The 27659-nt window shown below is 49.4% G+C and overlaps 1 protein-coding gene across 1 annotated transcript in view; it reads right to left on the reverse strand.

The window, feature by feature from the left end:
• Positions 1–2666: 2666 nt before the first annotated feature.
• Positions 2667–27659, reverse strand: part of STUM (stum, mechanosensory transduction mediator homolog) — a 101121-nt gene continuing 76128 nt past the window's right edge. Inside the window, exons 2-3 of the mRNA XM_075531546.1 lie at positions 14721–14900; positions 2667–5674 (exon numbers count right to left, since the gene is read on the reverse strand). Coding sequence (XP_075387661.1) covers positions 5640–5674; positions 14721–14900 — 215 coding nt within the window. The 3' untranslated portion in view covers positions 2667–5639. The remainder of the gene's footprint in view (positions 5675–14720; positions 14901–27659) is intronic.

Here is a 27659-nt window from a genome sequence, read left to right on the forward strand (position 1 = left end):
AGGAGCAGGAAGGAAAATAGAAGAGAGCACTCCCAAACTCACCCGGTCTCAGTAGGAATTTTCTGTTCACCCAAGAAAGCGATTGTGCGCGCGCGCGTGCGTGTGTGTGTGTGTGTGTGTGTGTGTGTGTGTGTGTGTATTTTAAAGAATTGACCAGGTCTTGAAGGCCTGCTGGCATCTGAGCCATTGCTTTTGGCTTCACGTGCCTCAGGCCTGGGCTTCATGGTTCAGGGGTTCCGACTCCCCTTTGGTAAAAGTCTATCACTCCCTTTGTGAGATGGCGGTGATTGGGGGTGGGCTCCCCCCACCCAGGGGAAAGGTCGACTGTGTGGCCCTATGTTCTCTGTATTTCTGTTTGGCGTGAGTTCTCCCCAGCGTGCTTGGCGCTCCCTGGCATTTGAGTGAGGCGGACTCATGCAGAGACATTGTGTGGGCAGAGCTGGAGGGTGGGGGGGCTGGTGACTGACTTGGTTTTGCGTGTTAGGATGAGGTAGCTCCTGACACTAGCTCTATCCACAGCCACGGGTCTCATACATCCACAGTCGAGGGTACCCACCAGGCCTGTCGTGACGTGGGAGTGTGCATCTGAGGACATCTTTGGGTGGTAGGTAGGCTGGCGGAGTGGTGGAGGACTGGTTAAGTATAATTGCCTCTGGTTCCTTCTGCGCTGGTTTGAAATGCTGAGCAGCTTGTCTCACCCTGCCTCCTCGGCGCCCCCGCCCTGGGATCTCCTTGTTTCTGGAGCGGGGTCATAGCTGTGGAGTCTGCCAGGCCTGGTGATGTCTGGCTCTGCTCCCCAAAAGCGGTGGTCTTTGGAGACTTCCTCTCGTGGACCCTCAGTTCTGATATCTGAACACTCAGTATCCTGACATCTCCCCTCCCTGGCTGTTGGAGAGAAAGTACACCCCACCTCCCCACACTCTGCCAACAGATGCGTTCTCTTCTCACTGAGGCTGGGACTGCAGAGAGGGACCCTGTGCACGCATACGCCCATCACCCCCACCCTTCAAGTGCACCCAGAGACTGGCTCCCAGGCCAACTGTCTGTCCGCCTGGAGCTGGGACCACCTGGCAGCCCCTAGCACCACAGCGTCCTGTCCCTGCCTCCTGGCTTGGAAGCCTCAGCTCTGAAACGGACTCAGAACTCGGGTCTTCTCTACGGTCCATGGGATACTCTTGGGCCACTAGAGGGTTCACACTAGCCCAGGTTCCACGTCCCAAACCCAAACCCAACTCATTGGCATTGGGTCCACTGTGACGCACAGCGACCCTCTAGGACAGAGTAGAATTGCACCTGTCCGTTTCCAAGACAGTTTCTACTCTGCATGGGAGTGGAAAGTCGTGTCTCTCCCATGGAGCAGCTGCTGGTTTGGAACTGCTGACCTCATGGGGATCACCCTCTGATCCCCCTGATGCGCCATGCATCCCTGGGTGGTGCAAACCATTAACAGCCCAGCTGCTAACAGAAAGGCTAGAGATTCTTCTACCTAGACGCACCTCCCGAGGAAGGCCTGGCAACCGACTTGAGAAAAGTTAGCACTGACCACCTTTGGGATCACAGTTCTACTCTGACACACATGGGGAGCCATGAGTCTGTGTAATTGGCAATGGGGCCACACCTGGGTCCCGGGAGCATCTCATTCCCTGTGCACTCTTCTGCTCCCCCTGATTCCTGCCCCTCACACCCATCTCAGGGCAGGGTGCTGCTGTCTGCTGATTGGTAGAAGGCAGGAGCTGGAAATGGGTCCTGACACTTTGGGACCCAAGGCAGAGATTAAGTTGGTTACAAAAGCGTTGCATGAGCTTGCTGGGGTGAGGAGTCTACTTTTAGCTAGCTAGTTGAACAAGGTGCGGTAACTGCTCCCAGACAGTCTGAGTGGCCCGGGAGAACTGTACCTTGAGTAAGTGGCCCCTGCCCTCTCTGTATCCGATGGAGATGGTGCTTTGTCGATGTGGTCCACTCAGAGGAGATGCCTTTTCAAGCAGATGCCGCCCTCCCTGTTCAACGCCCCGGCAGGCGTCTTCTTTCTTCTCCCTGCACACCTTTACCCAAGCAGGGCCTTCCTCCAGAACCTGAGCTGTTCCCAAGTGGGGGACACAGCCCTCAGGTGAGGGGAGACAGCCTGGATCGGTGGGTGTAACAGGGGCATATGTTCTTCCCGGCACATAAACCCCTGTGCTACTGGGTCCTATGCTGGGACTCATGGTACTACCTGCCACCTGGGTCTGGGCTGTGTTATGAAATGTGGAGCCCAATTTGCTGTGTCTTCTCTAATTCTGCAGAAAGTGCTCGCAGCCCAAGGCAGAAATGTAAGATACTCCTTCTCACTGCGAGGAACAGTCCCCGTGGGATCTGTCACCCTGTCAGGCATACTGGGGAGAGCTGTTGAGGGCGGGAGAGCCGTGGGCTGGTGTCTCACTAGCCATGGGTAGTAGGTGGTGGGACCCTGGCATTCTCCTCAGCTGTGCTGTCAGATCTGATGCCAGGGGAGGCTCCTTTCTCCGCTGCAGCTTCCTCAGGATGCTGCCTTCGTGCAGCCAGGGGATAAAACCAAATCCAGTCGCACCCCTCGAATGCACAAAGGATTCCAAGTCAGTGGTGGGACATCAGCAAAGAAGCAAAGAGCCAGCCCGAGGCCTGGGAGAAAGGGCCGGGCTCGTGAGCCCCAGGCAGCCGTGGACGAAGGACCAGGCGCTTATCCAAAGTAGAGGAGGGCTGGTCTCAGAGCAGGAAAGCTGCCCTTGAATCAGGACCCAGGGGTGGTCAGTGTCATTCCTTGGGAGCTGCCCACTTCACAGGGAGCTCGAGACCCCCTTCTCCCACAGGATTGTAATTAGAAAGCCTAGTGGGTGGAGACCCCAGGAAGTGCCAATGACTAACATGCTCAGCGCTGAACTCAAAGGGTGGCAGTTGGAGTCCCCCCAGAAGTACTTCTGAAGAAAATGCTTGTGACCCTGCTTCTTTAGAATCAACATTGATAACAGCACGCACATGCACGTGCACATACACATGGGACCTCTGTGAGTCTGGACCAATTGATGGCAACTGCTTGGTTACTGATTAGTGGGTGGGGTAGGAGCCCTTAGCCCCAAGGGGTAGGCCACTCCCCCAGGCAGGGACGGTAAGAATGGAGGTGAAGCAAGCAATAGTCTCCAATGAGCTGCTCAAGGTAGAGTGAGGGGCCTGTCCAGCTGAGGGGTGGTGATTTTTCAGCCTAAAATCCAAGGCGGATGCTGATATACTGAATGTATGGATTGTTATAACACATGTAAGAGCCCCCCCCAATAAAATGATTTATTACATTAAAAAAGGAAACATTTAATCTGGTATTAATTAGCTCCTTTTAAAACACAATCAAACCCAAGTTTCATCGACTCCTTCATTGGCACTGAGTCATGCCAATATTTTTCCCTAAGTTGTGATGAATATGTGATATTTTAAATATAATTTTTTATAAAAGCAAATTCCAAGTAGTGAGTTTCTTTCACACCATCTTAGAGCTATCTCTTCCTTACACACAAACACACACACGCACACACACAAAAAACAAAAACTCAAAAGGAATGCCATACACAAAGTTGACTATGAAGTCCAACAGAATATTCTGTTTTATAAAACTATGAAAGCCACCCCTGGACTACATTGATATCACCCAAACCTTTTAAAGTCAATGGACTCAGAGAACAAATATTTGCTGAGCTCTTACTACATGCCAAGAGGATTTGTGAGGGTCTTTTTTACCCGTTCATTTAGACGTATGGGTGTGTCCTTCCTCTCATGTACGTGGTTTTTCATTACCAATGGTCATTCATATGTTTTTAGATAGTAGCTACCACTTATAACACTATTTGATACTACTACAGACCAAGAATATGTTGAATTTGGTGTTTATCTCTATAATCTCACTACCCTCATGTATGGAGGCATATCTCTGATATATTGCAGACTTGGTTCCACACCACTGCAATATAGGGGGTATATCAATAAAGTGAGCCACCTGGAATTTTTTACTTCCTTGGGCATGCAAAGGCTAAAAAAAAAATCCAAGGTGGATGGGAGTGGGCACTGCTCACCAAGCTCCTCCCACGGGAAGCAGAGAGACTAGCCAGCAAGGGTCATTTCTCCAGCCCTTGCCCAATTCTGCCTGAGTCTCTGATCTGAGAGAGAGGCCCCTCAGAGAGGATGCACCCAAGAGCGCCTTGTCCAGGGGGCTGGGCACTTGTTCTGGAAACTCCCTGTTAGAGGAACAAGAGAAAGGACACACACACACACACACACACACACACACACACACACACACACACACACACACACACACACACACACCCTAATGTGCATTTCATCAACATCCTTCCTTTCGCTTAGCTTTCTGATCGAGGCTGGGTGAGCAGGGGCTTGGATGATCGCCAAGGGTTGCTCGTTTGTCGGACGCGCAGGTCCCAAGTCCGTCAGGAGGGCCCTGTGCGCCCTTTGCGGGAGGATGAATCCTTGGGCCGCATGAAGAATGTCACTTGCTAGTGCAGCTCTTTGAAGGAGGGTTTTCAGAGCACGGTTCACAATCCCATACAATTTTTTCCCCTGAAATCTCAAAAGGTCTGAAAGAGCAAGTCCCGCCCCCTCCCCCCTCCCCCAGGTGTTCAGTAGCATCCCGACCCACACTGAGGGGAGGCTATTTACAGCTTTTATTCATCCCAATCGTATGTTTTGCTGCCGCCGCAGCAGTGTTCTTGGTCATGGGAACAATTCTAGACTCTGCTGGGGAGTGATGAAAGACGAGCAGGCTTCCAAACGTCGTGGGAAAACATTCATTAATTTAATTTCGATTCCATGAGCTCTGGGAAGCACCCTCTTATAGGGTAATCAGATCCCATCACCTTTCTCAAATCCAAACTTTCTGAATTCAGAACCACGGCGGTTCCCACCCATTTCAGAAGAAGGCCCGGGACTGGGAGTATGTGAAGTGTCACGTGGCCGGTGGCCAGTCTCGGCCAGCGCAGCCCCCGCTCTGGTATGAACATCGATGATTGTAGCAGTTTCACGCAAGGACCAGAGCCCCCAGGGAGTGAACACAGCGAGTTTTGTAGATTTTGGGGTATAGTAGGAAGGGCAGGGCCGGGGCCGCTTGGGGGCTTTCTTCTTCTCGAGGTGGGGGTGGCGTCTGTCTATGCTCGACCCCGTCCTGGTGCTGCCCAAAGAGGGGCCACTCACAGCAATGTTAGCTTGGAAAGCAGGGATCCAAAGCAAGTGCCCGCCTCTGTCCTGCCCCCTTCAGAGCTTCAGGCCACCCTGAGGTCACCCTGACCAAGCCCAGCAGCCCTGACATGCCTCCAAGTGGACCGTGTGCCACACAAACCCGGAGCTGGCCTCTCAGCAGCCAGGGGCGGCCCAGGCCCTCTGCCTTTCTCCTGGCTGCCTTCACCCCACTCCCCAGGGCTCCAGAGCCTACAGAGGTATCTCGAGCTGGCAGCCCCCAGAGCCTGTTGAGAAAAGCAGATGCATTTTCAAAATAAATAATATATTTTTAAATATCCCCTCCCCACCCCCCACCCCCAAGCCTGGAAAACAGCAGAAGAGAAAATGCAAAGGTCCTTGTGCCCACGGCTGCTTCTGCGAGCAGCTGCCGGCAGCTCCAGCGCGGCTCACAGCTGCTGCGGGATGCCCTGCTCCTTGTAGCCTGTGAGGACGAAGCAGAGGAGTCATGATTAGCCACCACTTCCCCAAGAAGTGACCTGCAGACCCACACAGGCTCCCAGCAGGGTGAGGGAGTGTTACTCTAGGCACCACTCTCCCAGCAGGCATAGGCCTTTGAAAGCCAAACAAAGGAGTGCCCCAGGAATTGTGAGGGTTGGGGCTCAGTGGGCACCTATGGGAGGAGGGTACTTGCTGTGGGGGTTGGTGTTTCAAAAGCCACCCCCAGGAAGCCACGGCCTATGTGGAGCCTGAGCAGAGTCGTGCGATTTCCCAATGCAGGAGAAGGGGCCAGCCAGGGAATATTATGTGTATGTTCGGCCTGGAATGGGGAGCATAATCGATATGCTTCGTGGCTCGCCAGCAGGTGAGAGGTATCCATTCCCCCAGAGGTGCCTCAGAAGACAACCTAGCACCACACCAGCCACTGAAAACCGGGGAGCCCACGCTACTCTGACACGGGAGCCCGTCGGATCCTTCAGTAGGTCAACTCGAGGCATGACTGTGTCAATTCTTTCAGCTTAAGACCCGCCGGGCGTGGGCTTCCTGAGGTCTTTGTATAATTCACACAGTACTTTGTGTTTTTGAAAGCATCGCCAGGAAATGCCCGAGAAGCCCATTAAACTCTTTTAACTTCGTCATGGCTTCCATTCCTTTTAGCTCCTCGGGGGAATCAACCTTGGATAAAAATCATTGACCAATGAGGGGAGTGGGGTGTTTGTGGGCAGGTCTGGGGGGCCTCAATCAGGGGGGCCTTGGGGAACCCCAGGCACAGGCCCTGTCTCCAGTCTGCAGACTCACCTTGGGAAACTGGGGAGCATCACCAGCAGGCGAGGCGGTGTGAAAAAGAGGAGGAAAAGAGAAGACAGTCGGAATCCAGAAGCCATGGAGAAAAAGCAGAAACATCCAGAGAGGGAGGGTTGAGGGGGAGTACTGGGAGACGGGCGGAGGCCCCAGAGCTCGAGGCCGGGCTGGAGAGGTGCACCCTGGGGGGCTCCAGCCTGGTGAGAAGGCCTCCCATAAACTCTCTCCAATGCCTATTGGCCTTGGGAGTCTCAGGCTAAACCCAAACGTCTGCTTGCCTCCTCTCTCAGTCCTTCCACTCCCACTCAAGTTTTCCTCAGGATGAAGCAGGATGGGGCCACAGAGAAACTGCTAGGGATGGGCTTGGCTGGGATCGCTTGAAGATGCCTGTATGGGCCGTGGGGGCAATCCTGCATGTGAACACGAGTCACGTGTGTGAAAATGAATGCGTTGGGGAAGCCCAGGACGACATGCAAGGTCCATCTTGCAGGTATCTTCCCTTAGCCTGTAGTGAAGCGGCCCGGAGTCCTATGGTGAGGAAGTGTGAAACTGTTCACGGGTGCTGTGTGACCTGCGTGTGGCTGGAGGGAACGGCTTCAGATGTGCCTCGGAAGGAAGGTCTGGCAACCTGCGTTGGCAAGATCACAGCCTGGCAAGCACGATGGTGCCGTTCTGCCCTGCACCATGGAGCTGCCAAGAGGCAGAATCAACTCACTGGCAGCCAGTTCCACAGAGCTACCAAGTACTGACTGATGCACGGGAAGCCAGGGTGTTGTTGATGGCGAGGACTAATGTACGTCCAGCGGCATGCTTGGAAGGTCTCCCTGTTAGTTCTTCTTTGGCGCTTGGATCAGATAAGGGCCACATTTACCCATGAGGTGTGACTGGAGTTTTGTACAGCCCGCAAGCCCAGGCTCTCAAAATCCTTCTACAGGGATGGATACAAAACCATGTCCCTGGGTGAAGGGAGACATCCGTCAGTGTGAGACAGGAAACAATACTAACAATTTATAAATTATCAAGGGTTCCTGAGGGTGGGAGGATTAAAAATGAGGAGCTGATACCAAGGGCTCAAGTCGAAAGAACATGTTTTGAAAACGATGAAGGCAACAAATGTACAAATGTGCTTGACACAATGGATGGATGGATTGTGATGAGAGCTGTAGGAGATCCCAATAAAATGATTTTTAAAAACCACACAAAACCTGTATCCCCGAAACAAGGAGACATCCGAGAAGCCAATCATGACCCGCAGTGAAAGCTTTCAAGATGTGAAAGAGGCTAGTCTGGGTGGTCAGGATGAGGGTGGGTATCCTGCAATGTTGTGTGTGGCCTGCGGTTGATGCCCAGTCAGTCCCACACACCAGTCACTGAAGAGAAGTTTCTGGGAGAACCACCAGTCTGAACTGATGGAAAATGAGGAACCGATCCAGTTCCCACCAGGCCTTCTGGGGGCTTTGGTGCCTCGTCTAGGACATGCTGAGAGGAACTCTTTAAATCATCTCCAAGGCCCTACTCGTGGTTCCTGGTTATGAAGGGTGGCCAATGGCAGCTGCTGCTGTCAGGTGCCATGGAGGTGGTTCTGATTCACTGGGATCCGATGAACAAAAGACAATCCTCACAACCATTGTTAGACTTGAGCCTATTGTGGCCGCCACTGTGTCAGTCCACCTCATTGAAAGCCGTCCTTTATTGGATTGCCCTCTACTTTACCAAGCATGATGTCCTTTTCCAGGGACCGGTCTCTCTTAACAGCATGTCCAAAGTACGTGAGACGAAGTCTTGCCATCTTTGCCTCTAAGGAGCATTCTGGCTGTCCTTCTGGGACAGGTTTGTTTGTTCTTTTGGCAGTCCATGGTTCTTTCAATAGTCTCTGCCAGCACCATCATTCAAAGGCATCGATTCAAGGCTGACGAACAGTCTCCTTTATTTTATGTTCAACTTTCACGTGCATGTCAGTCATTATAGTACCATGGAATGGATCCAGTGCATCTTAGTCCTCAAAGTAAACTGCTTGTTTTTCAACACTTTACAGAGGCCTTGGGCACCAGTTTACCCAGTGCACTTAGTCATTTGATCTCTTGACCGCTGCTTCCATGAGCATTGATTGTGGATCCAAGCAGGAACAAATCTTTGACAACTTCAAATTTTCTCCATTTCTCATAATGTTACCTATTGTCCAGTTGTGAGGATTTTGTTCCCCTTTAAATTGAGTTGCGAGCCAGACTGAAGGCTGCGATCCTTGATCTTCATCAGCAAGCGCTTCAGGTCCTCCTCACTTTCAGCAAGCAGGGCTGTGTCATCTGAATATTGCAGGTTGCCAATAAGCCTTCCTCCAATCCTGATGCCACCTTTCCCTTCATGTGTGTAGTCCAGCTTCTCTGATGCACTGCTCAGACTGAAGACTAGTGTCCTACTCTAGAGATCAGATTAGACGTCAACCCATTTTTATCGAGATCTTCTCTGGGACATATGCTGAATCTCTGTGAATCGGCATTTCCTAGAGGGCACCTGACAATAATAGCCCGAATGGAGGCCCAGCACCCAACAGAAGGAAAAGCCGCCCAGTCCTGCACCATCCTCACAGACACAGTTATGCTTGAGCTCCCCGCTGAAGCCCCGAGTCAGTTCATCTCCGTGACTATCTCCCTCTTCTTCTCAGCTCCTCGACCAACCGCGATGTCCTTTTCTGGGGCCTGGTCTTTCCTGAGAAGATGTCCCAAATCTTGCCATCTCTTTTTTCTAATAAGCATCCTGATAGTACTTTCTCCAGGACAGATTTGTTGGTTTTTCTGGCAGTCCATGCCACTTTAATGTTCTTTGCCAACACCGTCATTCGAGTGCATCAAACCTTTTATTTCCTGTCCAGCTTTCATATGCACACGACACAACTGAAAATACCATGGCTTAGGTCAGATGGCCTTGCTATTTAACACTTTCCAGAGGTACAGTGCCGGAAATTTGCCAATATTATATGTAATTTAGTTTCTTGATCGTTTGCTGTATGAACATTGCCTGTGCACCCAAGTAAAGTCAAATTCATGACATCAATCTTCTTCCACTTACGATGACATCGTCTATTGGCCCAATCATGAGGATTCTGGTTTTCTTACCATGGAGTTGAAATCCATGCTGAAGGCTTCAGTCTTTGATCGTCATGGGCTCCTGTTATAGTGTATCCTCCAGTCCCGATGACGAGTCCTTCCTCATTTAGTGGGACTAGTTGGCTTAGTGCTCAGAGATTGAATAAATAGGGTGAAAGGCTGCAATGCTGAAGCACCCCTTTTCTGAATTTAATCCACACACTATTACCTTATTCTGTTTTTCTTGGCCCACGTGCATGTCCCACATGAGCACAATGACGTCCTCTGGAATTTCTATTCTTTTCAATGATGCCCATTGTTTGTTATGAGCCGCACCGTTGAAAATGCGTTTGCAGTTCAATAACATACAAGCAAACACCTTCCAGTCTTTCCTGCTTTCATCCAAGATGCATCTGATATCAGTGATAATATCCTCATACCATATCCTCCTCTGAATCTAGCTTGAAGGCAACCATTGTTGAATTATTGCCATTAAAACTTTACTTCCATGTGATATTAATGCTATTATTCAATGATTTCCATCTGTATTTTTCTTTGGAATGTGCATCAATATGAATGTCTTCCAGTTGGCTGGCCAGATGGTTGCCTTCCAAATTTCTTAGCATAGATGAGTGAGAGCTTCTAGTACTTCCTCAGCTTGTTGAAATATTTCAATTGGTATTCCATCAATTCCTGGAGGCTTTTATAAAAAACAGTTTTACTGACATATAATTCATGTAGCCTATGATTCACTGGTTTAGAATATATTAAGAAGAGTTGTTCAATCATTACCACGATCAAGTTCAGAATACTTTCTTCATTCTTGTACCATTATTAACTCCCCATTGCCCTCCATCCTGCCCTGCTATAACCCCGAGGAACTATTAATCTAGTGGTATCTCTATAGATTTATCTACTCTGAATTTCACACCAAGGAAGTCATACAGAAAAACCTCAGCAACAACAACAACAACAACAGAAACAGGAAAACTCAATCCAAGTGAAAGTAGAACAATATAAGTTAAAAGTCTGTCAACAAGGAAAACAAATAATAGTATGTTAAATTTGAACCTAACTATGGCTGCAGTAATCCACTTTCCAATCACTCTATCTGAGGGCATGTGTTAGTCTGGGTTAACTAGAGAAACAAATTCATAAGCACTCATGTGTGTAAAAAAGAGCTTTATAAACAAGAGCAATTGAATATTGAGAAAACATCCCAACCCAGTCCAGATCAGGTTCATAAGTCTGATATTAGCCCATATGTCCAGTACCAATCTATAAAATCTTCTTCAGACTCACAAAACACATACAATGACGCCAAATACACGAAGATCACAGGCCAGTGGGTGGGAAGTCTTGTGGATTCAGTGGCGGTGTAAGTATCTTAGCTCTGGCATGAGGCTCCATGTGGCTCCTCCAGCTCCAGGGCTCCAGTGTAGCTCCATGTGTCTTGTAAGCAGGAAAGATGAAGCAGAGAGTCTCTCTGTTTCTGGCCTCCGGTGAACTATTTATCTCCGTGGCGCCTCCAAATGAGGTCATCAAGCTGTGACTTGATTAACAGGCTAGACTCCACCCCTTCAGAAGTTGACACCAGATTATGTAACTACCACAGGGCAAGACTATTCACAGGTCTAAAGTCTGAGGGAATTCATGGAGGTTTATTCTGGGTGGGAACTCTACAAATGAATATTATTTTGGGCTTTCAGTCTGGGTGCTCAGAATTGAAGCTCTAACACAATTCCTTCCTTTGATCTTGGATTTTATTATTCACAATCTTTGGATCACATGGGCTGGTGGGCTCCTTCCATATGGCCTTAGTTGACACCTCATTGAAATGACTGCTTGTTTTAAGACAACCGTTTAAGGCCCCAGACACTATTCTGTCTGATAGCTGGGTACCATCTGATTTTTTTCACCCTATTTTAGCACTCATATGTTCAGTGGCTCGCATGTTGCTGTGATATTGGAAGTTATACCATTAGTGTTTCTGTTGTTGAGGTTTTTCTGTATGACTTCCTTGGTGTGAAATTCAGAGTAGGTAAATCTATAGAGATACTACTAGATTAAGGTGTTACCCAAGGTGAACCATTTTCAGCAGAGCTTCCAGAACAAGGACAGACTTCATGAGGTCAAGAGTGGAGGAGGACCACATCGTAAGACTTGATCGTTCTTAGATTAGGGTTCACAATTAAGTGTAAGCTCAAAATTCATTCGCATATCCCAAGTTTACATAGATCCTTATGAAGCCTTGTTTTTGTTAATGCCTTCAGCACAACTTAGACTTCTTCTTTCAGGACCATCTTGATCTTGTGCTCACCCCTTGAAATGACTGGCTGTCCACTAGTTCTCTTTGGTACAGTGACTGTGCATTCCTTCCATCTTTTTTTGGTGCTTGATGCATCTTTCAATACTTTGCCCATGGAATCCTTCAGTATTTCAACTTGAGCTTTGACTTTTTTTCCTTCAGTTCTTTCAGCATAAGATCAACTGAACATGTTCGCCCTTTCTGTTTTTTTCTAACTCTAGGTCTCTGAACAATTCCTTAGAATACTCTGTCATTTTTAGCTGCCCTTTGAAGTTTTCTGTTAAGCTATTTTACGCCATCATTTCTTCCATTTGTTCAAGATCAAGAGCAAGTTCAGAGTCTCTGCATTGGTCTGTCTTTCTCTGCTGTCTTTCAAATGCCCTTTTGCTGTTTTCTTTCTTGTATGATGCTCTTGATGTCATCCCACAGCTCCTCAGGTCCTCATTACTATTTAATGTGTCAAATCTGTTCTTGAGATGCTCTTGAAATCCAGGTGAGGTATATTCACGGATGTATTTTGGCTCTTGTAGATTTGTTCTAATTTTTTTCAGCTCCAACCTAACTTGCACAAGAGCAATTGATGATCTGTTACCTAGTCAGCCCCTGGCCTTGTTTTGGTTAATGATATTGAGCTTTTCCATCACCTGTTCACACATATAAAGTCTATTTGATTCCTATGCATTCCATCTGGGGAAGTTCACATGTATAATAGCCATTTGTGTTTTTGAAAAAAAGTTATTTGCAGTGAAGAAGTGTTGGTCTTGCATGATTCAATCATGTGATTTCCATTTTTGCTTCTGATTACCGAGGCCCTATTTTCAACTATGGTTTCTTCCTCTTTGTGTCTAACTTTTGTTTTCTAATCACCAATCATTATAAGTGCACCTGATTGCATGTTGATCAACTTCAGATGGAAAAAAATTGGTATAATTCTTCAATTTCTTCATCACTGGCTTCATTTGTTGCTGTGTGTAGTTGAATAATAGTTGAATCAAATATTAACTGTTCACCACACTATGATGGCTTGCATGTTGCTGTGACTCTGGAAGTCATGCTATTGTTATTTCAAATTCCAGCAGAGTTACCCAAGGTGAACAGTTTTCAGTGGCGCGTCTAGGCTAAGAACAGGCTGTAATGACAGAATGGGCTGTCCACTTCCGCGGGACTAGCCACAGAAAACCTTATGACTAGGGTTGACCGGCTCCACCTTCATGGGAAAGATCTCTTATTAAAGTGCCCAAATGCCTGGCCACAAATTAGATTTGATGAGGCGTTGAAGTAGCTGTACCTTTGACATGCCAACTGAGAATAGAGTCGGAGATGGTAGGCCACCACACAGGGGGTGTTCTCATGACCAGCTATGTCCTTGCATGACTTTCCCAATGCAATGTAAGGCATGCATACAGGGCTAGACTCTCATGAGGGTCCTGTACAGCTATGAGTAACTGCTGTCTGTTCTGCTGCTAACTTTCTGATGCCTGTCCTGAGACTATATCACTGTAGAAAGTCGCCTGGGCAGAACACAGTCTTTTGGATGAATCCTATCAGAGACAGGACTAGCTCCCTCACCTCCTTAGGCTTCCCAATCTCTCAGTATCTCATGGTTTGCTCTGCTGTGAGTTCTAACGCTGGGCATCCAGGCAACTCAGCCAGCCCACTTCTTCCCCTGATCTCTGTTCCTTAAAGACCTGCTCCAGACAGTCATTCCAACCCATTCACAGGATCAAACAAATCTAGCTGAGGTTCTCTACTGTCTGCTTCTTCTCTGGCTCTCAAGTGGTAAGTTACTCTGCCTTGCCTGACCCTGGTCTCTGTGTATGTTCTGGGTCTTGGATGCTCACAGGCGTCCATCTCAGATCATCCTAGAGCCTCCAGCACTCCAGCTTCCCTCCCCTTGCCATCGCTGACTGGCTTGATGGGGTAAAAGGCAGACACACTGATGACCATGGGGTAGGGATGGAGTGTGGAGAGAGGTCACAGCACCTGAAGGAGGGGTGCTCCTGTTTGTTAAGGGACAGGTAGCCTAGTGAAGTGACCAGAAGGAGTGAAAATAGCGTGGACACGACCATTGTTCAGAGACATAGTCTTGTCTGTGTACAGCATGGGTGATAAGTCTTAAAAATAATTTAGTTTATTTTAAATACATTAATCAAGTTGTCTGGAAAATTTGGTTTTCCACTTGAAGTTATTTCATAAAGTTGCTTTGTGTAACATTAGGCATTAAGTGATTGATGAATGTCCACTTAACACAAATCAGGAGCCTACAACTAAAGCACAAATAAAGTGCTCAATTTAAAGTGAGAACTTCCCCTCAAGATCCTCATTGTTGAAAATTAGTTCTAGAGCTTCCTGGGGCGACATGACCAGGTGGCTCTTCCTTTTCTCTGGAAACTTCCTGCTGGAGAGTCAGCAAACTGTTAACATTGGGGACCTGCACTGGCTTGGATCACACATTGCTAACTAGTCTTGTCGGCTGACTTGCTTGCTTCCCAGGACTCATGTGAGTGGAATAGGGTACTCTCTCCTCCTCTGCAATCACCCTCCCTCCCACTGAGACAGACTCCTTATGCCCAGCAGGCTGAGGCTGTGCGGTGGGCGTGGTGTGGGTGACGTAGGACGTGGGCGTGGCATAGCCAGGCGTGGGTGGGGCTTCTGCCCTCGTGGGGCTCGATGGAACCCTCTGCAGTGCATGTGCTTATTTAGCTACAGCGAAGCTCTTCCTGGGAGGTGCCCATGCCCTGTGTCCCACAGAGTCCCAGGACCCACACGTTCATGCAGGCCCGCCCCTCCTTTCCACCGCATCCTGGTGGGGCCCAAGCCTGGCCTCTCTTACTCACTGGCGAGGATGACCATGTCCATGCCCCAGAAGATGCTCATGATCCAGCCCACCATCACGATGGCCGTCAGGATCTGGATGAGGGCCGCCGCAATGTTCAGCCAGAAGACGCAGCACACGTGTCTGTCTGGGAGGTCAGTCCGGGCACCGCACAGCACAGTGAAGGCCGAGACGAAGGTTCCTGTGAGAAGCAGAGGGGAGATCTAGTGACCCGTGGGCTCATGGTTAGCGTGGGGCCCAGCTGCCCACCCTGCCTGAGATTGGCCTAAGGCGGGTAGTCTCTGGCATCCATGGTCTTGGATCCTGGCCCATTTCTGCTTTGGTCAGACTGGAGTCCATTCTGACTTCTGGTAACCTTATGTGTGTCCAGGTGGAACTGTGCTGCTTAGGGGTTTCCACAAAGGTGGGTTGCCAGGCCTTTCCTCTGACGCACTTCTGCTAGTAGTGGAGCGTTAACCATGTGTATTGCTGAGGGGCTCCTTGCCGTGCCGGTGTGACCAGTATGCCACCCTGGGAGGTGGAGGCCACGGTGCTGCTAGGGGTCCAGGCTGACCCTGGACTTCTGGGAAACAGCCATCACTGCACAAGCCACGCAGACCCCTGAGAGGATGACAGACCACAGCAGGGAAGGGAGAGACTGGAAAACTCCTTCCAGCCTAGGCTACTGCATCCTTGCATGGAAACTAAGGAAAGACACGGAACAGCTTGTACGAAAAGATGTTGCACGGGACACTAAACTGCTATATCAACCTCCGCTGAAAACACAAAGAAAGAGTACTGGGAAAAGGGGACAAAGGAAAAGACTAAGGCAAGAAATTCCATCCTTAGTGATTTCCAAAATGTCCCGAACATCTCTGTGCCCTTCTCCTCGTGCTGGCAGCCCCTGGAGCAGATGGTGCCCAGATCTCCGATCTGGACAGTTTGGCCTGGTGGGATCTGGCTGAGATCTTCTTACCAATACCTCTTTGTAGCTGTGACCTCACCTCAGTCTTCCTGCCTAGGAAATGGGAGCGTGACCTAGGTTCCTTTACATTTTCATCAGGCTAAACCATAGGACATGAATGTTTTTATAGGTCAAGACCATCTGAACAGCAGTGATTTCATATGGGTCAGCATCCCATGGGTGTGAACATTTGGAGCATAGCTAATTCGACCCCTCCACTCAGAGATCCTTAGAGCTAGAAGTTCATACAGTCCACCAACTGTCAAAACGCAGAGTCACACTGGAATTATCTCAGTCTGACTGGAGACCAGGGAGTCTTTTCAAGCATCTTTGTGGTCTGCTTTCCACAATGGGAGCTGACTGGGAGAACCCCAGGCTTTGCAGATATGCAAGGCTATGCAAATGAAGGGCACTAGCCAACTTTATCTGTTGGGAAGAGATGGCAGGCCCACTGTTATTTAAAAGAGAAGATAGCCACAGTAAGCGAGTGGCTTTGGTCATTCGTCTCTCTTTTAGCAGGGACTGCCAAAAGAACAAACAGACCTGCCTTAGGAAAAGTACAGCCAGAATGCTCCTTTGAGGCAAAGATGGGGAGACCAGGTCTCTCCTACTGTGGACATGTCAGGAGAGACCAGGCCTGAAGCAGGCCATTATGCTTGGTAGAGTGGAGAGACAGTGACAAATAGGAAAGTCGGGACTCGATGGATTGACCCAGGAGCAGTAGCAATGGCCTCCGACATAAGAGCAATATTACGGATGATGGTGCAGGACTGGGCGGCGTTTCTTTCTGTCGTGCACAAGATCACTATGAGCTGAAACCAACTTGATGGCACCTAACGACAACATTACAGAATATAAAACATTGCTTACACATACTTGGGAGTTAATGTTCAAAATGATGCCAGCACATTTTTATAGGAAGAGGTGTTAATAATTTTAAATGAATCCTACTTTAACAGGATTATTTAATAATAAAGAGTTCTACCCAACCAAACAGTTAAACACGTGAGAGCCAGCTAAATGGTTGGCCATTCAAACTCACCCAGAGGGCTATAAATGGAAAGGCCTGACCATCTAGTTCCACAGGATCACAGGCTTGCAAAGCTCAAAGGGCACGTCTATTCTGCACTGATGGGTCCACTGGAGTTGTAATCAACTGATGGCAACAACAATAAAAACTCAACCACAACCTGTTAGTTTTCACTTATTTGATTCACATGCCCCTGGTCTTGGGCATAAAAGGCCCAAATGGTGATGGGGCATTGGCTCAGGTCACCCTGGAAGATCACATTCTTTTAGGGACAAAACCAAAATTTTAAACACATCGCTGCTGCTCTGACTTATTGTCCCTGGGTGGTGCACACAATTTGTCATTGGATCCTCATTTCAAAGCTGGTGGTTGGAACTACGCTGAGACAGTGCAGAAGAAAGGTCTGGTGACCTGCTGCTATATAAATGACAGCCAAGAAACTCTCATGGAGCCATTCTGCTTGCTAACACGTGGGGCTGGCATGAATCTGGGAGGGATGGTGTTGTTCTGATCGGTTCTAGTATGTCGGCTCTGACTCATAAGGACCTTATGTATAAGAGTAGGAAATGTTGTCTGGTCCTGCCTCAACCTTGAAACTGTTATTAAAGTTTAGCCCACTGCCACAGTCATTGTGTCCATCTATCTCAGTAGGAATTTTCCTGTTTTTCACCGACCCTCAAACTTCACCAAGCATGATGTCTTTCTCCAGTAATCCCTCCGTCCAGATGACATGTCCAAAGTAAGTCAAAGTCTTGACTATTATTGCTTCTAAGAGCATTCTGGGTGCACTTCCCTAAGACGGATCTGTTTGTTCTTCTAGCCGTCCATGAGACATTCTATATTCTGTATTGAACATCACACTGTGAATATATCAAGTTTTCCTTTTTCATGGTCTAGCTTTCTCAGGTGTATAAAGTAATTACGTGGGCCATGCACATATAGGTTATCAAAGTGACAGCTTCGGTTTTTAACAACATAAAGAGCTCCCTTGCGGATGATTTCACAGAAGAATAAGTCATTTGATTCCCTGACTACAGCTTCCATGGGCATTGTTTGTTATCTAAGAATGAAATCGTTGACAACCTCGGTTTAAAGAGTATAACTCGTTCTTTTAGTTCTGGCAGGGAAGACTTCATAGGGGAGTGACTGACTGAGCGGGGGTCTTGAAAACTGCGCTGAACACATCAAGAGGCGAGAGGCCGGCATCCCACAGAGACCCCTGGAATGTGTGCGGCTATTCTCAGGGTGTAATGAGGGGCACAGCATGGCAATGATGAACAGCAAGGCTCACTTACATGTACACTCGCTCCTCACTTATCGATGATCCTGTTATCTGACCTGTGGCATTGACAGCAAGAATAAAATAGCTACTGTCTAAGTAGCAAGGGAGTGAAGGTGACGTTTAGACAGAGTGTATGTGGAATCCATGACAATATCTTGGGACTACATTCGCCAGAACTCTTTGTCTCCCTTCGTGGAAGTTTCTGAGAACGTCGTGCATGGGAACCTTTAAGATTCAGTGTGGAAGCAGGTAGTAAGAAATACCAAGGTCCGCCATGCTGCTGGTAAGGTTTCCTTTCTCTAAGGAGTTTCTAAATAAAAAACAAACAACAAAACAAATTGGTTGTGATGCCCTGTCTTCCAAAAGAAAATCCTTCTTTTGATAAGGTAAGAACTTAAAGTCTAGTATGTGTATTAATGATGTTTCTCTGGGAGTGATGAATGTCAAGGTGTGAGGTGAGAATGATGCTGGCTGTAAGAGGTAAGGTTATGTGTCAACTTGGCTGGGCCATGAGTCTCTGTGGTTTGGTAGTCATTTCAGAATGTAAGTTGGCAATTATGTGACGCTATAGTTATCCTTCATCTTGTGATCTGATGTGGTCATCCTCCAGTTTTGCACAAGGCTGATTTTCCCATAATGACTTGATCTTGGGAATCTAACGTTAATGTTGAAAATGAGGAGTACCACACTCCACACATTTAGAACAAACAAACATGCAGCAGATTTTGGCAAGAGGCAGGTATAGAAGCGCTGAGGGTTTTGCTTGAAGATAAACTTCCGGGCAATAGACAACCACCGAGAAGCATTTTAAAGTTTTACATGAATTATAGGGTGAGATCTGAATGATACTACGAATGCTCTGAACCAGAGGAGAATGAGTTGCAGTGGGTGAGGCAGAAAGGTGGGAGAAGAGACTTCACAAAGGTCAGAGAAAGAGATGAGTAGGCTTGAAGGGAGGCCTGTCAGTGGAGGCAGGACAGGGCTGAGTCCCGACAGATGACAAGGAGGTGGTGTCCACAGGACTGGGTGACATCCTGGGTGCTGGGGTGTCTTGGTTGCTTGCTACTACTATAACATCACCACAAGAAATATAATAGGTATATGACTATAAAGAACAGGAATTTATTTCTCTCAATTCAGGGAGGAGAGAAGTCTGAATTCAGGGCATTGATAAAATGTCTTTCCTGATAGATAGCCCCTAGAGTTTCTTGGCATTCTTTGGTGTTTATTGGCCCCTTGTATGTGTCTCTGCTGATTCTGCTCATTATATAATCCAGAAGTGCTTTAGGGTCTACCCTACTCAGGTGAGGCCCGATTAACCTATTAGAGACACTATGTCCAAACATCCACAGGTATAGGCTTCAGAAATTCAACATTATTTTAGGGGGATGTAGTTCATAACCCAGAGCAAGGCTAGAGAAGGGGTGGCAAGCAGAACCTGGGTTGCTAGGTGCTGAGTGTGGAGCCAGGAATCAGGGTGGGAAACTCAAAGAGGACGCCAACCTTCACCTGAAGAGCGAGCAGAGCTGGAGTCAAGGATGGGGAGGGGTTAATTTCGGGGACTCGTAATCCCCAATGCGAATGAGCTCACCAGAAGATGGCATTCAAGGGAAGAAGAAGAAAGGAAGACGGTGGGAATATCAAGATTCTAGAGGTGATCGCAAAGAAAAGGAGAAAGAAAGACAGAAAGAGAGAGAGAGAGAGAGAGAGAGAGAGAGAGAGAGAGAGAGAGAGAGAGAGAGAGAGAGAGAGAAAGGGCACAAAGGAGACCTGATGGAGAAGTCAGGAGAGAGTACCCCAGATTTAGCCGGGCTCATATGCCGCAGAGAGGTCTGGTGACAGGAGACCAGGGTGGACCAGTAGACGTGGCAACAGGCCCGGGGTTACTAGAGGAGGAGACATCCGGGAAAGACGGGGTTGGAGACGGCTATCCGAGAACTGGGGAGTGAACGGAGGCATGGATCCCGGCATCCATGAGAAGATCACTCTTCTAGAAAGTACATCTGAAACGTTAGTAGCTTTCTCTGCTGAGGAAAAGCGGTCAGGGGAGAGTGGAAGTGCAACATCTAACCAGATAAATCAGTCGCCATCGAGTGATTGAGCTGATTCTACTTGAGCACACGGTGACCCCGCACATGTCAGGATAGGATGGGTCCGATTGGTTTTATCAGAAGCTCGTTTCTCAGAAGGAGCTCCCCCCGGCCTTCTTCCCAGGTGCCTTCTTGTAGACTCAAACCTCCAGCCTTCCAGCAGCTCGTGTGCGATCCCTTTGTGCCACCCTGCATCGCTCTCGCCAGGTAAAGGTGGAGCTACGTGGACATCAAGATTCTGGATCAAACAAGAGGGGAGCTTTCTGGAGCCGGTTTCCAAAACAGTCTGTGCATCAGAATTTTCAAATGGAGGGTTATAAAAATGCTCATCCCAGGGTCCCGCCTCTAGGCGGTGTCTTACTGCCCTCACGGTGATCCGAGTTAGGCTGCAGGCGTTTACCTGTCTCACAACTTACAACTAAGCCTCCCCCAGATGACACTACTGTCCCACCTGACCTGGAGGGAGGGGCCTTGCAGATTCCCACCCAGAACCACCCGCCAGTTCATAGTAAATGGGTCGGTGGTTCTGACCTTCCCTGCAACCCCATCCCTCAGTGCTGGAGCCGAGATGTTCTGTGTCGCAGAGGCAAGGAGACTAGGTCCTGATGTCCTGGCAGGTGCCAAGGCCCAGCAAGCCTTGGCACAAATTAGCAAATGCAAAGCTACTGCACTGTCCCATCAACTCTCCAGCTCCATGCCGGGCTGATGAGAAGACACCTGGAATGTAAGGCCTGGGCATGCGCTTTCATGTCATATACCACAGTTCTGAGAAAGGCAGGCCGAGGGAGAGGTGCTGAGGAGGGTCCGGTCACGGCATTACAGCAAACAGAAGCTTGGATGTGCAGACAAAGCCCCCTCTGGCCCCAGCACTCCCACTGTGGTCTCTGAGCTGGCCAGGGGCTCTCTCCCAGGAGCTCAGTTTGGCTGACACAGAGACAGGGGGCCTGGCCCTCTTGGTCATGTCCAAAGGGCTTCCTTGGGTCTGTCCTTGAAGAGAATTCCCAGAGCATGGCTTTGCTGCACGCTGGCTTTGCTCTCTCTCCCACCAGCTCCTATCAGGCCCAGGAAGCAAGGCAGCCCAGACGGGGGGATTGATCCAGCCCTCGTCAAGTCAAGAGTGGGTGGGCACTGCTGAAACAGGAGGCAGCTCTACTCCCACGGGACGACGTGTGGGGGCTGGAAACGTCTGCCTTCCAGCTTTCAGTGTCTCACATGTAATCTTCAGAAGGCGCTGTTTGGAAAGGGGATGTCAAGGCCTCTTGGGAACTCAGGAGGAGAAGGGCAGAGCTGTCTTCAGAAGCAGCTTCTCTGGAGCAAATGTGTCCCCCTGAGATCTAAACCAGGATGTCGAGACTGGGTTCCCAGTGTCACTCGAAGCTGGCGCTGCTGCTTGTCAGTCTGCATGAGACACACTTGGACACCCTCCAGCCTTCTGCCAGAGAAGGCTGGTGGAGTTAACACTTCAACCTTTCTTAGGGACAGAGCTGAAATAAGGGGACAGGAGAAAGATGGAAGGGCAACCTGTGTGAGACTTCAAAGCTAATGAACCCACCCAGAAGCTCCTGGCAGTCTGCTTCCTTCCCTTCAAACCTCCCCCCCTGCCCCAACCCCCACCCCGGAGTAGTTCTGCTCTGCACGTATGGGCATGATGAGCTGGAATCAAACTGACTGTCATGGGCCGGCCTTAGCCCTCTGAAGTGTCCATTCTCAACCATCAGGGCACCAGGTACCTTGGAGAGTGTGCTCAACAACACCTTCCGGAGTCCCTCTGACAGGGAGTCTCATTCCACAGGTCTAGTCAGCATCTTCTCAGCCTTGTGCAAGTACCATATAATACCAAAAGTCGAAAAAAAATAAAGAGAACTCAGTACACATTTAGACTTCTGTCTGGGCCCATTCAGTGTGGTCTCGAGTCAACAAGGTCAAAGTGTTCATGGCCTCAATAAGCCTCCATTGGTGTTATTGTGATGAGCTGCTTCATGTCAGCCCCCTGAGTACAGTGACCCCATGTCTAAGAGGATTGGGCCACGGTGATCCATGGGGTTTCCACTGGCTGGCTTTCGCAAGCCATTACACTGGGCCTTTCTTCCTAGCCCACCATGGTCTGGAAGCTCCACTGAACCCTGTCCAGCATCATAACAAAATCACATAGGAACCTAGGCACAAGCCATCACTGCTAGGCAGTGGGGGCACAGGTGCTATTGAGTCAACCTGAACACATAGGTACTTCCTGCAGAGCAGAGTAGAACAAGGTTCCAGGGTTTTTGATGGCCGATGCTTCAGAAACAGATGGTCAGCCCTTTCGTCCAACGTGCCTCCAGGAGGCCTCAAACCTTTGATTAGAAACTGAATGCTCAGCCATTTGCACTGCACGGGTACCCCAAATAAACCAGGACAGGTCTACCTACAGGAAGAAATGAGGCGTTGATACCAAGGGCTCAAGTAGAAAGAAAATGATTTGAGAATGATGAGGGCAACAAATGTGCTTGACACAATGGATGGATATGTGGATTGTGATGAGAGTTGTATGCACCCCCAATAAAACGATTAAAAAAATTAAAACTAAAAGACAGTAAGGCCATGGCTCTCGAGGTGGCTCAGCCTGCTCCTCCTGTCTGCTCCATGCCTTGGGCTGTTTCCCAAGAAATGGGACAGAAGGGAAGAGGCCTTTGGACAGGATGCATTCCTATGGATTGTAACTCAAGCTAAAGAAAACCCAAATCCTCACAACTGGACCCGTAGGCAATATCCTGATAAATAAATTGTCAAGGGTTTGGTCTTGCTTGGATCTGCAATCATTGCTCATGGAAGCAGCACTCAAGAGAGCGAATGACACATTGCATTGGATAAATCTGCTGCATAAGACTGCTTTCAAGGAGGTTCCATTGAGGAGTAAGGTGTGGCTGGCTCAAGCCATGGGATTATCCATTGCCTCATATGCATGTGAAAGTTGGACAGTGAACGAGGAAGAATGGATGCGTTTGAATTAGGGTGCTGGCGAAGAATACTGAAAGTAGCGTGTGCTGCCCAAAGAACAGACAACTCTGTGTTGGGAGGAGTACGGCCAGAGTGCTCCTTAGATGCAAGGATGGCAAGACTTTGTCTCATGTACTTTGGACATGTCATCGGGAGAGACCCGTTCCTGGAGAGAGATATCATGCTTGGTAAGATCTCAGGGCAGCAGAATAAAAGGAAGGTCCTCTTCAAGATGGATTGACACGGAGGCTTCAGAAACGGGCACACGTGTAAGAATAATTGTGAGGAGGGGGCTGGACTGGGCAGTATTTCATTCTGTTGGACATAGGGTCACTCTGGAACTGACTCAACTAATAAGGACAACCACTGCACGGAAAGACACTCTCTGTGTCTTCAGCTTGGTAACCCTGGAGGAGAGTATACACTGAAGTCTGTGCTGGCAGGAGAGAAAGGCTCCGTTCAGACCAAGCCAGGTGAGGCGGTGCTTTTGAGATTAAAGGGAAGCTCTGTAAGTGGAAGGGTTTGAGACTGAGGAGGTCTGGGAGCCTGCGAGAGCATCTGTCTCTTCACCAGGAAATGTGCCTCATCAGTCAGTCAGCGTGGACTCTGTGGCCCCATCGCTCTTCTGGGACTTCCTGTACGTGCCATCAAGGAATGCGCAAATCGATGGCAGAACATAAAAAGCCAGGGGAGAACAGGAAAGAGAAAAGGGGGATAGTCTGGTATCCCAGTCATCTTGACGACACGCAAATTCTTGAAAACGAGTTTAAGTCTCTGCTAGTGCCGGGTCTCTATATCCTGGACCAGAAGCAACAACCTAGAATGACACATCATCTTAGTGCGGTCACTGGGCACGGCTCATCCTGCCTTTCAGCTGTCCCGAGTGGTGAATGGTCATCCCATCCACCGCTGACCAATCAAAGAGATGGAGAAATGTGCTTAGGATGATTTAGATGGTGTCTTCCCCCAGAGCTTCATGAGAGAAAGCGAAGGTGGCCATCTGCTTCACACACCAGACAGACAAAGGGAACCAGTCTTCTTCGGCTGTTGACATTTTTAGATCATGTCTTAGATTTGCCTGCCGGAAAGGCTTGCTGGCAAGCACGAGGGACTCGTTGCAAATCAATCTGCTGACCTGCCTCCAGAGGAGGGAGGACACGAGAGCCGCTCCCGCCTCGGTCCCCACGTCAGTGCCGCCAGTGAGGCGTTGGCAGATTGTCCTTCAGGAGGTGAGATGACCAGAGCACATCATTCATTGTGAAGGCCACGGGGGCTTGTCTCTGATGAGCTTGAAATCATGCTCCTAGCAGAAGATGGACTTAGGGTGCTGGGGGTGTTGCTCCTGAGAACTGGACCCCTGAGGACACCTCTCTGAGCCCCCAGGATCTGAGCTGAGCCAGATTCAAGCCCATGGCATTCTCAGTTCTTCACAGAGGCTTGTCAGTACAGATTCTGGGCTTGACATGCGGGAAGGAGAATGGAGGGGTAGAAATGGAGGGATGGGCTGGGGACCCAGGATGGCTGGGTGTTGTGAGGACCCAGCTGTGTCCTTTCCACCTTCTAGCAGGGGTGACACAAAGAGGGTTCAGTCAGGTGGAAAGATGGCCAAGGGCAGCAGTGGGGAGATTTGTTGGAGTGGGGAGACACAGCTTCTAGCTCCGAAGCATTTGCAATCTGACAAAATGAGATGTTCACAGATGGCTGGACACTGGGATTAAAATGCCATGGGACTCTGCCCAAAGTGACAGCCGCCAGGGACCTGCACCCGGCAAGGACCTGCACCGCAGTGACCCCCTCAGCTGGCTCATCTAGGGAGAAAGCTACAACGGAGAATGGGCGGCTCAAGTCCCGCACAGACCCCTCCCCTTACCAGGTACTTTTGAATCCGGAGGATCCTGGGGAAAACCTCCAGATTCCTGGTCAGCGAGTCGTATAGCAAACATGCACGGAGTACCCACCTTGTGCTCAGCCTTGAACTTGATAAATGTCAGACACTCTCCCACGGGGTCAAACCGAGGGAGCCCCTGCCCAGCTTGGGCTCCAATTGCATGTGAAGCTCGATGAGTTGTGCTCCCCTACTAGGGTGCCACCCCCCACCCCCGTGGAGGTCCCTCACAGCAAGCTGGGCCACCACTGGGAGCGCGCTGGGGCTTCCAGGCCCACTACCACCGCCTCATCTTATCCCGGAGTCCCCTCATTGAGGGTCAGTGGGCTTCCATTGTGCGTCACCAGGACTCACGGAACATTTTGACCACACCATTCTCACATGGAAATCTGTCTCTTCCTTAAAATCATACCCAACCCATCCACTTATCTTTCCATGCATTCAGCTGGCATTTATGAAGTACCTGCTGTATGGGTGTGCCAAGAACTGAGCTAAATCCATGTGTAGATATACCAAGAAAAGCGATTCTCCTTGTCCTTCGGAGTCTCCCGGTAGGGAGAGAGACAAAGGAATGAAGGAATGCATGGCTGTGGGGGACAGTGCAGAGGGCTGAGGCAGGGAGGCAGGATCTCTCCGAGGTTACAAAGTCGGAAAGCAAACTTCCAAACCCACTTTCATCATTGATGAGCTATAAGACCTTGACAAGGAGCGTCCATTTCCTCGTCTGTAAATCGAAGAAGATGGGGATGGCAGTCTGACTCATGCAGTGGAGGGGAGGATTTAAAGCTAATGCAGGCAAAATCCTGGGAAGCCTGAGAAGGGTCTCAAACCAGACTAGGGAGCGGGTGACGGAGCAACTCCACCAACACCATCTTCATGAATAAGGAGTTATTAACTGTGAATAGTAAATGCCAGTGGAAGGTCTCGCTGACTCCTGCTCCGATGGTGGCTGGTAGCTCATCATGTCCCCCTCCCTCCACGATATAGAAATGCGAATGAACGTCACCACATCAGCACCGGGAGTCCCGAGGCTCGGTACTTGCAGGACGCAGCTAACCCACGTGATACGTATGATCCCAGTGCATCCAGGCAGGAAGGCGCTTGAAGTGACATTAGCAAAAGAGTGCTTCTTCAGTGAGAGTGACGATTTTAAAATATTGATGTGGACAAGGAGTCGAGCGTAATGAGCAACAATGAAGACAGGGCGTTCTAGATAAACGCTTCTCTTAAAACAACAAATGTTCAGTTAAAAAACAAACAAACATTTTGAGGCAACTGTTGAGATCCCGCTCTGCAAGGACGTCTGTCAAACAGCACCTCACCGGTCACAGAGCAGCGGACAGATACCCAAAACCAGACCTGAGGCTGCCCAGCGCATTCTGACTCAGCCAGCCCAGCTAGGTGTCGGAGCAGAGCAGCTCCACAGGGGCACCGTGGCTGTGATCGTCACAGGAGCAGTCAGAGGGGCCTTTCTGCCATGGCCTGGTTGGGTGGGTTTGAACAGCCAACTTTCAGGTTAATCGTTGAGTATATACTGTACATTGCCCAGGGACCTTGCCGGCCAGCTACAGATAGCGGTCAGATAAACTGGGCAGCAAACAAGCAGACCCAAGAAAACAAATAGTCCTTTGGCACGGTGCCAGGCCTGCATCAAAAGGCCCAGAACTTGCAGGGGCATCTTTGGAATGTGGCTCCTAATTCGCGGGTAACCAATAAGGCTCATCTGTCAGTGTGTTGTCCTGTGGTGGCTGGTGTGTCCCTGCAAGGCTGGAAGCGATGTCCCTGGTGCTTCAAATGACCAAAGTGAACTGGCTGTCCACGTGGGCGGAAGTGGCCACTGAGAACCTTATGCACAGCATCTAAACATGGGCAGATACTGAAGGCCTACTGACTAGAAGCCAATTGTGAGGCTGGCGCAGGGCCAGGCAGTGTTTTGCTCTGCTGTACAAAGGGTCACCATGAGTTGAAACTGACTCAGTGGCACCTAACAAGCAAGGCTGGATTCTTCGCCAAACAGGAAGACTGGCACCCACCTGCTGGAGGTGGAATGACTGAGAGGATGCTAATGCTTCTTGTTTGGAAACCAAGAGAAGACGTTGCTGATCCCATGAAATGGAAACTGTAAGGAGACATTGCTAGACTCATTTCGGTGACCACACAGCAGAAAGAGAAAAACAAGGTAGCCCAGCTGAGCCGGTGTTCTGGCCTTCCCAAGGACTAAGAAGATGGAGCGAGGATAGAGGGAGTCCTTATGCTCAGCTGCTGCTTTCCATTTGGGGTGTCTTCCCGCCAGCCTGGCAGACGCACTTGCTCTTTCCCGGAGCCATGCTCAGCAGACTTGAACTCCTGATATTACCATTCACTAGCTGCACGACTTCTCAAGTTTCGAAACCTTTGGAACCCTGTCTCCCAATTAAGCCATTTTAGGCCATTTCCTCACGGGTTCCCCCAAAAGTAGTTGGTGTTGAATCAACTCCACTTCATGGTGACCCAGATGCTGGGGCAGAATTGTGCTTTCTTTGGAAGTGGACCACCAGGCCTTTCTCCCTCGGTACCTCTGAGTGGACATGGCCCTTCGGTCTTTTTCCTAGCAGCAGAGTGCTGTCTGCACCACCCAGGGTCCCGCTTCCGTAGGATGGAGATTATCGTAATATCCATTTCCAGGGCTCAAAGTGAGGTTTACTTGAGAGTATGCAGTCCAAGTACCTGAAACCAGGAATGAAGACAACCAAAA

The sequence above is a fragment of the Tenrec ecaudatus genome, chromosome 1 (assembly GCF_050624435.1).
Source record: "Tenrec ecaudatus isolate mTenEca1 chromosome 1, mTenEca1.hap1, whole genome shotgun sequence".
Taxonomy (NCBI): Eukaryota; Metazoa; Chordata; class Mammalia; order Afrosoricida; family Tenrecidae; genus Tenrec; species Tenrec ecaudatus.